This window comes from Callospermophilus lateralis, chromosome 3 (genome assembly GCF_048772815.1).
Source record: "Callospermophilus lateralis isolate mCalLat2 chromosome 3, mCalLat2.hap1, whole genome shotgun sequence".
Lineage (NCBI taxonomy): Eukaryota > Metazoa > Chordata > Mammalia > Rodentia > Sciuridae > Callospermophilus > Callospermophilus lateralis.
In genome coordinates this window covers 79863435-79878479 of record NC_135307.1, presented here as the reverse complement: position 1 = coordinate 79878479, position 15045 = coordinate 79863435, and the positions used below count along the sequence as shown (strand labels likewise).

The window sequence follows — 15045 nt, the reverse complement described above, 5'->3', positions numbered from 1 at the left end:
CACAACTCACAAAATTACCTGCCTCAAAAACTAAAATCAATTAAATACAAAATATTAAATCTAATACAAAGATTTAAATCAATATTCCAAATATTATTTAAAAATATGGTTGGAGATGTCATTTATAAATGAAATAAACGTGCAATATATATTCTTCTGAAAAAATATAAACTTTTCTGGTGCATTCAAAAATTTAAATAAAATGTGATTATGTGATTCAGCCATGCTAATAGGTAAAAAAAATCAAATTTATGAAATAAAAATTCTCCCTTATAGTGTATGCAACAACTGCAGTGCTCATTAACTGTCCAATGGCTGAGTTGCTACCAGAAGATGCAAATGTCTCTTTCAGAACACAGGAAAGTTTTGAAAAGGAAACCCAATGGGAATTAGGGGAGTTGAAACCATTTTTTTTTCTGTTAAATGTATTGAAAAATATAATTAACTTAAAATAATTTAAGAATGATTAATTTGATTAAAACTGATGAGAAAAATCAAACAAACACAGTAAGAATTAGAAATATATTAGGGAATTTCAAATATGATAAAGAAGAGATTCTAATTACTGGGGAAACTAAAAAATTAATTAAAAAATCATAGCATTAAATTGCTAAACATGTAGATCTACATTGGAATCATAAAATTGTCTCTTACCATACATCTATATCAAAGTAGTTCTGGTTGATTACTTGTCTTAAAAGTAAAGGTGAATGATAAAAATTTAATAAAATACATAAGAATTAATTTTTTAAACTCACAGTTAAAAAGTTTTTTCTAGATTCACTCCAAATTGAGAAGCTTAATTTCAGTTTTTAATTATTGCCTGAGCAGAATGACCACACCTGTGGTTGCTAAGAACTGGGGACAGAGTTCTGAGTCCCAGTTGAGGGGAATGCGAAGTGTGCACTCACTCCAGAGGTGATGAGAGTCAGACAGGAAAGTTCTTTCTGCTGTAACACCAGTGCTCTCTTTCAGTTCTTTTGAAAAGTAGTAGTCAACAGACAAAATGTATTTGTAGCATTCTTTTGCTGTACTTTGTCTTTCTGCAAATATGAACTAATTGGAAATATACTCCCCATTCAAGAACAGGAGACTGATTAAATGGCTCACATATGCACTATACAGGCCAAATTGCTTGCCTCCCTGGATCCTCTATTAGCTGTGTGTTCTAGGGTGAGTTACTGAAATGCCTGGTGCCACAGTTTGTTCTACAAAGGCAGATACTAAAGGGTCACTACTTCATATGTTTCAAGTATAAAAGGAGTTGACACAAGACAAACAGCAGAAAATGATCTGGCCTCTGCTAATTAGTAAAGAAGTCCTGTCTAATATGATAGCTTTGATGATCATGTGGAAAGACAGCTAGAATTTTTCAGACTATAAACATTGATGAAGTCCTCCAGCATCAGTATAGATAGCATGTTCTCATGTGTCATCAGGCATAGTGGGATCAAGACATGGACATTAGCTTTGACTTCATGATCCTCATCTTCAGAAAGTAAGGGGTTGGAAGATTCAAGGTCCTTCACATGGTATTCTAACAAAGAGAATATCATTAGGAAGAAAATTTTATGTTCATATCATACTGTAATTTCAGCTATGAGAATAAAACTTTGATGATGTTGGCATGACTAGAACTCATGAAAAACAGTCACAAAGTAAAAAATGAGACAGAGGGAAAATATGCTCTGGGGAGCAAAAATAAGGGGGAAGGATAATTTTGGAAGCAGATCTTGAAAAAGTGTGGGAATTTTACTTACCTGTACAGGCTGTTTACAAATTATTCATTCTTTAATTTTTTGTTTATCCCTTTCCTCATTCTCTCCTTTCCCTCCTTCTTTTTTTTTTTTTTACAATTTCTTCTTTTCTTTCTTCCATTGTATTTTTTTTATCCCATGCCCCTATTTTTTCCTTACTTTTTTTTTAGTTAATAAACTACAACATGGTTTCACTAGCTAGCACATATTATGTTTGAGGGAGACACTTTGCAGACATATTTTAATAATCACAATGCTTATTTTCATTTGGCAGCTGTGAATAATTGATTTTCCTAGTCATACAAATAGAAAGTGCAAGACCTATAATAAAAAATGAGGTCTGTCCAACTCCAAATTCTTCAGTATAACTCCATTCTAGAGATGGCTTCTGGAAGAAATTTTGTTGAGGAAAAAAAAGACAAAAAGACAAGGTTTCTAGAACAAGACACTTTATCCTACATAGAGAATCCAGACAAAAAAATGTAAATGACCAAAAATGCTTGGATAGAAGTTCAGTCTATTATTAGTGATTTCAATGTCCTTTTTGTCATTGGATTGGAGTGCACTTCACTCTATTAATATCAATAACTGAGTTTTTCTGTATTTGTTATTTTGATCAGATGGTAGATCAGGAAAAATCTTTAAAAAATTGTAAAATGTCAGGGTAAGTCAAATAACCTATGAGAACCATTTTTCTCCAAAGCAGGGTCTGTGAATTTGCAACTTTATAGGATGTTGCATTTTTTTCCTGATATTTGGAATTGAACTCAGGGGCTCTTGACCACTAAGCCACATACCCAGCTCTATATCGTATTTTATTTAGAGACAGAGTCTCACTGAGTTGCTTAGCGCCTTGCTTTTGCTGAGGCTGGCTTTGAATTCTTGTTCCTCCTGTCTCAGTCTTAGGAGCTGCTGGGATTGCAGACGCACGTCACCATGTCTGGCTAGGGCATTACTTTTTGTTAGTGTGTAAAACTGCTCTGTGGAGTCCAGAAGTCTCAGTGATTCATTAGAAGAGAAAACCTATATTATTTTTGGTAAAACACCAACTAGATATACCATTAAGAATTCTAGTAGTTACACAAGGATGCTACAGAAAAATATTCTTAAATTAATGGATGGGATGAAAAGAAGAAGGTCCCAAATCAGATAATTTGTGATGTACTTACCTACAGAAATCACCTCTGGAAACAGGCCCTTCTTGACTGATGATGTTACTTTAGATTCTTCCTTATGTCTGAAATGAAGCCCAGTTTGTTTTCTGCCCTGAGAATTTCAGTAAGAATGTGTCCTTCTCTTTGTGGCACTCTGTGTGAAGGGGCTCTAGGTGGAAAACCTAGAGCTGTATGTGTTTTAATGAGAGCCAAGATTGGAAAGTCTCTCCCTCTCATTCTCTGGGGGATCCCTCAGCCACCTACTTTCTCTGAATGATCTTCAGATGAAATGATATTCTTAAGTGATACCTTTAGTAAAGCTATATTCAAGTCAGTCTAATAAATGACAATAAAAGATGTTATTAAAAATAACAACATGATGCTCAAAGTATGTTTTTATTTATTTATTTTTTGTTTGTTTAGAGGAGGATATAAAGCTCTTCCATTTGTTCTGTATCTATCGTGTCATGCAATTGAACCAAGGTGGGAGGTACAGTCCTGGCTGAAGTTATGTAGGTGGCAATGTGGTCAGCTCAGCATTATCATGTTGTCATTGTGCAAAGGACTCAGGTGCCCACTTGCTCACCTTCTATGACCAGAGGAGCATTTGAGTCTCATTGTTTTCAGTTCTTCTTTTGGTAGAGTTCAGAAAACCACATTTTGGCATTTCTCTAAGTGATGGAGAGATAATGGAAGTATATTTTCTAATGTGTTTTGATATTAAAGAAATAGTATAAAATTAGTATAATTTAATGAGAATACAATAAGACATTAGATGTATCTGGATATCTAAACAATAGACTTTTGCATAAATGAACCTTGTTTCCTGCAACCCTTGTTATATATCTTATGTTCCAGGATTTTTTTCATAATTTTTACTCCAAGTGGGCAATATTTTATTATTTATTTTATGATTTCTTCCTTAACCATTGGAGTTTTTATTTTCTAGATGGAGTATATATCCCCAAATCTATGTATTTAGCATAACTATGCTATGGCTTTCAAAGTAATTCAATATGCTCTAGGAATGTACACCGTATGGGTTCACTCCTTCACTAAGGTTACAATAGTGTCTATTTTGGTAAATGTTTTGGGTATTCTTGCAAATCTACATACATTCTGGAGATAATGCCCAAGTATAGTTTTGTTTTAAACATAGGTCAGTTGAAAATAGTTACTCATGTTGTTTAATGCCTACAAAATCTTGCCTACAAAATCAGGCCCTGCCTGAACATGGATTCTAGCTAGTAGTAGTACCCACTACTACTGCTGCCTGGGGCACCACCAGGACAAGAGAAAACAAAAGACCAACCCCATGACCTGCCCTGACCTTGATGCCAAGCCAAAAACCTACCCCAAGAGGGCAACAGAACCAACCAGCAGCTACACCTGAATGTAATGCCAGCAGTGGTCCCACCCAAGCTCAGAGCACACGCAGTAGGCTAGTCCCCAAACAGCAAACTCCTTATTCTTCAAGGACACTAGCAGTGCCCTGTCTAGAACCCTTGGGCTGGAACAACTGGTGACACTGTTCACATACTAAAGTGAAGGTATGTGCTTTATCAACACAAGGATACAGGATCCCAAAGACTCAGAAAAACATCACTCTTTCAAAGAAAAATAATAAAGTTCTAATAACAGACTCCAAAGAAGAGGAAATTTGTGAACTGTCTGACTAAAAACTTAGAATGATTCTCTTAAGAATTTAATCGAAGTTGGGCTCAGTGGCACATGCTTATAATCCCAGCAACTTGGGAGGCTGAGGCAGGAGGATCTCAATTTCAACACCAGCCTCAGCAACTTGGCGAGGCCTTAAGCAACTTAGCGAGAGCTTCTCTCAAAAATAAAAGAAAAATTAAAAAGTTGGGGTGGGGCTGGGGATGTGGCTACATGTTAAGTGCCTCAAGGTTCAATCCCTGATATCAAAAAACAAAAACAAAAACAGAGTTTAATTGAATGAAAAGATGACATATATTGATAACTAAATATTTGGGAAAAAATTGCACAAAATGAAATTCAAAAAAGTAAGAAACCATTAAAAAAAGACACTAGAATTTCTACGGTTGAAGGAAATAATAGCTTCACTGAAAATTTAATAGCAAGTTTTAATGGCAAAGTCAATAAAGCCAAAGAAAGGATAGGTGAATTTGAAAAAAAGGATAGGTGAATTTGAAGATATAGTTGGAGGAAAAAAAAGGATAAAAAGAGTGAAAAAAAAACTATTGAACTTAGGAGATACCATAACCATACAGGACATGCACATAATTGAAAATCCAGGTGGAAAGAGATAAAAGGATGGATTGTCTATTTAAACAAATAACGATTGAAAATTCCCCCAATTTGGAGAAATATGGACATTCAGATCACATGCATATAGGAATTCAAATAAGCAAAATCCAAAAATGTCCAAAAGAAATGTTAAAATTACATTGTGAAAAGATAAAGAATTTTGAAAGTAGCAGGATAAAAGCAACATATACAAGGCGGCTTTAAAAATACTGTAAAAGGATTCTCTGCAGAAATCTTGCAAGCAAAGAGAGAGAAGTCTGATGCTAATCACACTAAAATATAGTTGAATACAGAAAAGATTAAGATAAATGAATCAAAGTGTATTACCACAAAAACAATCAATAAGATGTAAACTAAACCAGGAAACACACACACACAAAATCAATTATAAAACAATTTTAAAAATGGCAATAATAAGTTCTTCATCATCAGAAATAAATGTAAACATGTAGGTTAAATTTTCTAATCAGAAAATATGCTGAGAATGAATGGATAAAAATACAATATCCAATAATTTTACACTTGAAAGTGATCAGCTTTATCATTAAGGACACCTGTAAGCTAAAAATAGAGATGTAAAAAGATGTAGGAGACCAAATAGACTTCAGGCAATAAATGGTTACAGGAGAAAAAAAGGTCATCATATAATATGAGTGTGGCCAATTCTATAAAATATTTAGGTACCCAACATTGGAACACCTAAATGTATAATGCAAATACTAACAGAATTGAAAAAAAGAAATAAATAGCTTTAATATTCCACTTACTATAGTATATCCATACAGAAAATTAATACTTTAGACAAATTGTATGTATCCAACAGACATAGAACATTCCATCCAAGAGCAACAGAACACACAATTCTTCCCAAACACAGGCAGAATTCTAGAACTGACTATATATTGGGCTCCAAAACAATTCTCAACAAATTTAAGACTAGTATTTTATCAAGCATTTTCCTGATAACAATGGCATGAAACTAGAAATCTATAATAGGATTACAACAGAAAAAAAGTGGAAATTTAAAAATATGCTCCTAAATAATGAGTGCATCAAGGATAAAATTTAAAAAGCAATGAAAATTTTTTCTCAAGATGGATAAAAATGGAAACATAATAATCCAAAACCTATTGGATACCACAAAAGCAAACACAGCTAACATACTGAACAGAGAAACTGCAAAGTTTTCTTGTGAGACTGGAATAAGACAGGGTTGCCCACTTTCACTACTTGTATTCTACATAGTACTGGAAGTCTTAACCAGTGAAATTAGACAAGAGAAAGAAATAAAAACACCAAAGTTGAAAAGAAAGAAGTAAAAATACTCTGTTTTTCTGTAGGTGAGCCAGTTGAATATGCAGAAACCCCTACAGACTCCAACCAAAAGGATTAGAACTAATAAACAAATTCAGTAAAATTGCAGGATATCAAATCAAGATAGAAAAATCAGTAGCATGTCTATATATGATCAGCAACTATTTGAAAAAGAAATCAAGACAATTAGCCCATGTATACCAGATACAAATAATAAAATAAGATATTTAGGAATAGATTTAACCAATGAGGTAGAAAATCTCTCCACTAGAGAGTATAAAACAGCCAGGCACACTGAGGTAAACCTGTAATCACAGCAGATTGTGAGGCTGAAGCAGGTGAATCTCGAGTTCAAAGCCAGTCTCAGCAACTTAGTGAGACCCTAAAAGCAATTTAGGAAAACCCTGTCTCTAAATAAAATATAAAATGGGATGAGGATGTGGCTCTATGGTTAAGCCCTGCTGGGTTCAATCCCTGGCACTAAAAAAAAAAAAAAAAAAAAGTCTAAAACAATAACAACAAAAATACAACCATGTTCTTCCTGTCAATCTCTTTTCCACAGTGGCTGGCACCATTTTCCGTTCCCATCAGTAGCACCTTTAAGAGGTGATTAGGGCATTCATCAAAGTTATTCCTTTCAATATTTGACTAGCCCTGTGCACACACTCTTACCCGACTTAAGAAGCTGGCTCCCTGATCCTGTACTTCCCAGCCCCTAGACTGTGGGAGATAAATTACAGTCCCTCAGTCTTTGTATCAGCACAAAATGGACCACGTTGCTACAAGTGCTAATTTACTAAGTCTGATATGACACAGTACTATAGAGTGGTGACAGAACAACAGATGCTTACCTTATCGCTGTTCTAGAGGTTGGAACTTCAAGATCAAGACATTGGCAGGTTCCTTTCTCCTGAGGTCTCTCTCCCTGACTTGCAGATGGCTGCCTTCCTGCTGTTTCCTCACCTGGTCTTTTCTCCATGCATGAGCATCTCTGATACTTCTTTCTCTTCTTTTAAGAACACCAGTAATGTTCTTTCAGGCCATTTTAACTTAACCACCCATTAAAAGATCTTATCTCCCAGAGGAGTTCCCTTCAGAGATACTGGAGTTGGGTCTACAACATATGAATTTCTGAGGGACAAAATTAACCCATAACACTAAATATTAAAGCAAATATTACCACCTTGAATTTGATGGTAAAGTGTTTTTATCTGTTTGCTATTCCAGAATTTTTATTAATCCTTTAACACTAGAAAAAACCAAGTGCCATAGCTAAATTTCTGATGATTGTGACAGCCATTAGTGTGCTGCTTGTTTTTTCCTCTCTTTCTTTCTTTTTTTTTTTTTTTTTTTGGTAATGGATATTGAACTCAGAGTCACTTAACAACTGAGCCACCTCCCTTTCCCTGTTTTGTATTTTATTTAGAGACAGGGTCTCACTGAATTGCTTAGCACCTTGCAGTTGCTGAGGCTGGCTTTGAACTCACAATCCTCTGGTCTCAGCCTCTTGAGCCGCTGGGATTATAGGCATGTGCCACTATGCCAGCTGGAGTGCTTCTTGAAGATATTTATAACTATCCTGATGAAATTCCTGGGACACTCTTGGAGAATATATTGAATAATCTCAACAAATTATAGTATAGTCTAGCATGTTTTCAAACTGTCCTGCTTATAAGCTTCCACTTAATCAATTTAAATGTAGGCTGTCTGATTTCAAGGATACATGAGTGAGAAAATGCTCTAATTTATAGGTACTCTTCTTGTAACTTCTGAAAAAAAATAATAATATTATGAAATAGTTTCTGAAGAATTTATTGGATGTTTGATATTAAGCTGTTATTCCATGTTGTCTCATAATAAAAAAGTCTTATGAAGAACATTTCAAAATTGGGCATTTTGCCTAAAAGATTCAGATGAATATTTAACCTTAGCAGGATCATTTTCAAATATGAAAAGAGGAGGCACTATGGAAGATATTTTATCATGTACAATTTCAGATTATAAAATGAGGTATATAATATGAAGTTATAGGGGAGCAAATTCTATCTCAATATAAGAATACAATGTCAACAACAAAAGCTTAACAAAAGGGACTGTGTTATTCTGTGTACTGGTCAGTTTCCAGGCCTAGGAGTCTAAAAGCACAGACTTCATGGTAACAACATCTGAAGTGGTATTCATTCCTGTACTGGATCCTTGTTAAACAAGATTATATCAGGGACCCCTGACTGTAGTGGTTTTTCAATCCCCAAATAGCATTTGCTCATTGGTTGAGTGTTACTTCTAAATTCATAGCTTTTTATGCCAGCACACGTTTAAAGGGCATGGATGGGAGAAGACAATTAACGTTGTCTTCTTAGTGATCAGACACTAAAATGACACTCAAGGCCCTACTGACTGTTTCTTTGTCAACTTTACTGACTTTATTGTTTTTTTCTTTTTGCATATGTAAATATTAAACAATATCTGTTTTATTAAGGAATTTAAATTAATTTCAAAAATTATTTAAGTAACAGTGCATTTGTTAGTATAAGTAAAAGAATAAGGGAAGGAAAATAAGGAATAATAAAATGGTCAATATAGAATGTGAACCTAACTTGTTTGCTAAAAAATAATATGATGAGAAATAGCTACTATTTTTAGATGAGACTATTATTCAACCAAATGAGAGAGGAAAATGTTAACTTAAACTAGTAGCTTTGCAAATATAAACTGTGAATTATAATTTATGTAAAAAATTGATTTTCTATGGAATAATAAAAATATCATCCACACCAAAATGTATTTTAAATTCTTAAGCTATGTAAAATTGCTCATAGACAACCATTAAATATGATATTATTATTGCTTATTCACTTGAAATAAACTATTCAAAGTACTTTAACTGCTGAGTAAAGGAAAATAAATTGTCTCAAGATAGCAGCCTTTGAACACTTATGTTTACAGTAGAGCCTATAGAAGTTTCCGCTTGAGCACTTATAAGTTATTTGGAGATTTTCGGCAGACCCAGGAGCGGACTAATCAGTTTCCTCATTGCCAGCTTCATGTCTTTGTTCCTCATTGTGTAAATGGCAGGATTCAGGATGGGGGTGATCAGAAAGTCCAGAATGGCAAGAAATTTATCCACTGACACTGTGGGAAATGGCCACATATAAACAAAGATGCATGGTCCAAAAAACAAAACCACCACAGAGATGTGAGCTGAAAGGGTGGAGAGAGCCTTGGACAAACCACCTGAAGGGCGTTTCCATACAGTGAACAGGATGAGGATATAGGAGATAATCAGCAAGAAGAAGGTGCCTATGGAAATGAACCCACTGTTGGCAGTCACCATGAACTCCATGCTGTAGGTGTCTGAGCAGGCCAGTTTGATAAATTGAGGAAAATCACAGTAAAAGCTATCTATCTCATTAGGACCACAGAAAGGCAAATGGACAACAAAGGCTAACTGGGACAATGAATGAATGATACCAATAATCCAAGCACCAGACAGAAGCAAATGGCACATCCGTGGGCTCATGATGGTCAGGTAGTGGAGGGGCTTGCAGATGGCCACATATCTGTCCAAGGCCATAGCTACCAGGAGCACCATCTCAGATCCACCAAGGACATGAAGGACAAAAATCTGGATGACACACCCCTGGAATGATATGGTATTGTGTCCAGAGTAGAGGTCAGAAATCATCTTGGGAACCGTTAAGGTAGAAAGACATAAATCAATAAATGAGAGGTTTCCTAAAAGGAGGTACATGGGGGAATGTAAATGAGCATCTAAGGTCACTGTAATCACAACGAGGATGTTTCCCAGCACAATGATGAGGTACAACACTGTAGAGAAGGCGAGGAAGAAATGCTGAATCGGTCCATATGTAGAAAGTCCTAGAAACACAAATTCACATACGGCAGTATAATTTGTTTCATACATTGAATTTGTCTGGTATTACCTAAAAGACACAAAACAAAATAATTATTAAAAACAATTTTTCATAAATATTGAAAACAGCAGATTTAATTGCTTCAAAAGTCTTAATTAAAAAAAATTCGTTTCACATATCTACAGTGTGTTTTGAAAACTTGTGCCATCTTTCATCCACTGGACTAATACTTCTCATCATCTACTATATCTCAGGAACTATGTCAAGTTCCAAGGTAGGACATAGATCCTGATTTCAGGTGAAGCTAAACAAATAGTCACACTGTAATATATTCAGAAAATATATTATAAAGAAAACAATAGTACTATGAGAACAATATTATTCGTCATAGTGGTGCTCGATATGACTCTGCTGAACAGGATCATTACTACGGGGGTAAGTTAAGTAGGATAGTCCAGACTTATAAAAAAAAAAGGTGCATGGTTTAAGTAAAAACAAATTATAGAAAACAGTTACAAAATATCAGACCAATTACTAACGTATTTAGTATAAAATTATTTCTTCCATATTGATAAAGAAAAGGAATAAAATAAATCATTTTAATGTAAGTAGACATAAAGACTATTGTTAAAAAGTGAAATCCAGATAGCCAACAATCATTAAAAGTTCAATTCATACTTGAAGGATAAATAGTATATCATGAGGTGGTATGTTATACATAATAAATTATCAGTTTTTAAACATTGATGTCTTATGCATGAAGCTATGAAGATACAGACACTATCCTACAGTGATAATGAGACTGCACACTGATACATTTTCTCTAGAAGGCGCAAAGTATGAATTAAAATTTCCTTAACTTATGACTTACAACTTAGGCATAAGAATTAAATTAGTGTTAAATTAGCATCATGAGCTGGTGGGAGTCCATGTACACATTAGAGTCAAGAACGACTTGAGCACAGGCAGGCCACACAGGAATGTACACCCTAAGGCTTATGGACACAAATCAGGTACTTTGGCTGGCATCACAAAAGAGTGATGTCAGGAGGCTCTGCCCCAAGGGAGGTAGGTAGAAAATTTTGTAGAAAATGGCTGGGATAAAATATGGCAGGACTGAACAATAGGAATGGGACAATCACTGAGGTGATGGCAATAGGTGTGACTCACAACCTGAAGTCAAATCTGTGTCTACAGTTTTTAACAATGCAATGTATGTATTTAAAATATGCATATTCTGGAATACATATATATGCATACATATACATATATAGCATGTTCTAAAATAGAAAATATGTGTGTATATATACACATTCTATCTATCTATATCTCTATCTCTATCTATATCTATATCTATCTATCTATATATATCTATATATATATATATATACACACAATCAGTATATTTCCAATTCTGCAAGATGAGTAAAATTATTTTAAGAAATATAAAAAATTCAGTTTCAAAAAATGCAGTACTAATAGATTTTTTTTCTGAGTGGTAAAAAAGATGGCAGATTTATTTGTTTCTTTTTTCTATTTTTTATTTTCCAAATGTTTAAAATTCCTTATTAATAAAACTATCTTCATAGGAAGGGAAAATGTTGTCATTGATTAATCAAAATATTATGATTTATAAAAGTCAATATATGAAATCTGTAAAGGGAAGGTTTAATTTGGAGAAATAGGGAAGCAGGCACAGGAAACTCACAAAAGGAGCAACAAATATGATTAGCCAATAAACATATTTCTTGGTGCTCAGCCTCAGAAGACAGTAAGGGCTTCATTGGTTTTGTATTACTAATCAATAGGAAAGAAGAAAAGAAGAAATAGAGAGATAGAGGGAAGAGAGAGTTGAGAGAAAGAAAAAGAATTCACAATATTTTCAAGGCTTCAATATAAAAGCCAGTCTTATTAGTTAAGGTATTATAAACTGACACTATTTGTTAGAATTTAAAATATACACATCAATTTCCAGACATACCAACACAAAATCAAATGTCATATATATGTGAATACATATATGTACACATACATAATAGAATGTGAATGAAACATGAATCCACAGTGAAGGTATTAATCACATTGTAGAATATCTCTACAATGGAGTAATGCGATGCTATTAAAATCACCCAAATAGTTTCACTTATATAAATCTAGACAGATTTCCATTTAACCAAAAACCAAGAGAATGCCCAAAAGAAAAATAATTAGATACTTTGAATAACAAGTTTCTCTAGAAACAACCAAACATTTCCAATGATGAATCTTGAAAAAAAGAGGTGCATGAGACTTTTACTTCCTATGTCTACGTTTATTTACAACAACCTGTTGTTGCTTTTGCTTTAATAGTTTAAGTACAAACTAAGAGGTTAAAGGCAAAGAACCCTGCAAATTTAATGTAGGGGTGTTAGAATCATTCAAATAAGCACATATAAATTATGACAAAGTTTTTTAAAAACAAATATAAGAACAACTGGTTTTTTTTAATTAAAAAAATTACAAATTGTTCACAGAGCCTGTTCTCAGCAAGGGATGCATCACCAACATTAAACCTCACCTTCCTATTGCTGGCATCTTGTAAATGTGTCTGTCATTCCAGGCAGGAGATGAAAGGCAAAGGGAGAAGAGAGTAGAGAGGGACCTGGACAAGGAAAGAGAAGAAACAGAGAACAGAGGCAAGAAGGAACAGCACAAAGGTGAAAGGGAGGCAGTTGAACCAGCTTGCCAAGGCAGCATTTTCTGCACCTTCCTGCCTGCTCCCTGCTTAAATTCCCTACTGACCTCTGCCTTGGGAACATCCTAGTGTGGTGATAAAGGTTCTGGAATCTGTCTACTGCCCATCTACCCTGCTTCTCATCCAGCCTGTCCCCCTCACAAACCTGATGCATGACATGATCAGTCTTTGTTCTTTCATGATTTCTCAAGTTCACACATATTTTTTAAAGCATTCTTTATTTAGCTGATCAGATCTCCATCCCATGTGTCAATTCATCCCTTTCTACCCAGCCTGGATTAGACATTCCTCCTCTTTGTTTTCACATTGTATTGGCAAACCTCCTACATTATTTGTTTCACAGTATAATTGGCCATGAGTGGTCTCCTTGTCTCCCATACTAGGTCCATGAGCTTCCTGAGAGCAGGAACTGTATCTTATTCATAAATCCTGTCCCACAGCGCTGTTAGTTTGAGAGATGCATGGTTAGGTGGGTACAAGCAGACATATGTATACAAATGTTAGGGTAAATTGATCATATTTTCTAGGTAAAGAATGTTCACCCTGCATCTTGATTCTTATAAAAAGTGATGACAGTGGAATTATTAAAAATGATTTTTATCATGCATATATAGCTGGTCTGAGAGAATTCACTGTAAAACAAATTTCTAAGGTCTTCGATAGTCCCTATGGAAATACAATCTAGATTCAGAAATTTCCCCACAAATCAAGACATAATCCTGGCACATGAAGCAATAAAAATTCTAATTTCTCTTTGGAAGGACAGTGTAAGTAGATGTTCAATAGGTGCTTTTAAATTGAAAAACAGAAATGGAGATGAGAAAGAGTTTCAATGTTTTGGCATAGGCACACTAAGTACAAACTATACAAAGAAAATAACTGACAATTTTTATAGGTTATTAACTTTCATGGTATTGTTTCAACTTACCTTGCTCAAAACAAAGAAAAAAATGATTCTGGAAAATAATGTTTGCACTATTACTGGATCTTTCAAGAAATATTTCTCTGTTTGGTGCTGTGTGTTTAGTGCCTCTCACAAGTGCTCCAGCTGTCACAACCACCTAACAACAGCATTTGTTGACCACCTGATGACTGGTGATCTGAGTCCCCAAGTCATTTATCATGGGAATTCTACTTTTGAATGTTTATGGCCTTAAAGGAAAAAAAAATATTATTAGCCATTCCATTAGGAATGCAGATAGAAAACAAAGGAAACTCTATCTAATAAAATATGAGAGCAAAATATCTTTAAAGAAAAATTAAGGGCTGGGGATGTGGCTCAAGCGGTAGCGCGCTCGCCTGGTATGCGGGTTAGATCCTCAGCACCACATACAAACAAAGATGTTGTGCCCACCGATAACTGAAAAATAAATATTAAAAAAATTCTCTCTCTCTCTCTACCTCTCTCTCTAAAAAAAAGAAAAATTAAAATTTGACATTTTATTGTCTATTAACACATTAAATGTCATTTAGGACAATAATAGTAAAAAAAGAATAGCTATTAACAAACTCATTAAATAAGCATCATTTAAAATTCTCTTGGAAGCATATTCATGCAGTATTCTCTGAAACAAGTATATCAGCTTTTTATCCCATTTATGCAAGTAACATCCCTATTTATATATACCAATATTAACTAAAATGATGATTAAATATATTGGCAAAGATCACCACACTGGTGTCATCTGATATACAAACCCAATTGCTTTCTGATTTCAAAGTCAATGGTTATAACCAGTAGAACATATTGTTTCCTTTTTAAAATTGTTGTTATTACATACAAGTAGAAATTCACAGACCTATTTATCTTTTCCTTTTCTTAGCCTTTTTTACACATATTTTTATTTATTCTTTCTAACAAGACTGTGAGATGAAAAGGCAATATTTCTCTTTAACAAATGAGGTTGTATCTCTGCTGTTCA

General features: G+C 34.3%; 1 protein-coding gene across 1 annotated transcript; it reads right to left on the bottom strand.

Moving 5' to 3' along the window:
- Positions 1-9497: 9497 nt before the first annotated feature.
- LOC143394721 (olfactory receptor 4F15-like) lies at positions 9498-10439 on the bottom strand. The gene has a single exon (XM_076849373.2). It carries the CDS (start codon positions 10437-10439, stop codon positions 9498-9500), a length of 942 nt encoding a protein of 313 aa, XP_076705488.2.
- Between the last annotated feature and the right edge of the window lie 4606 nt (positions 10440-15045).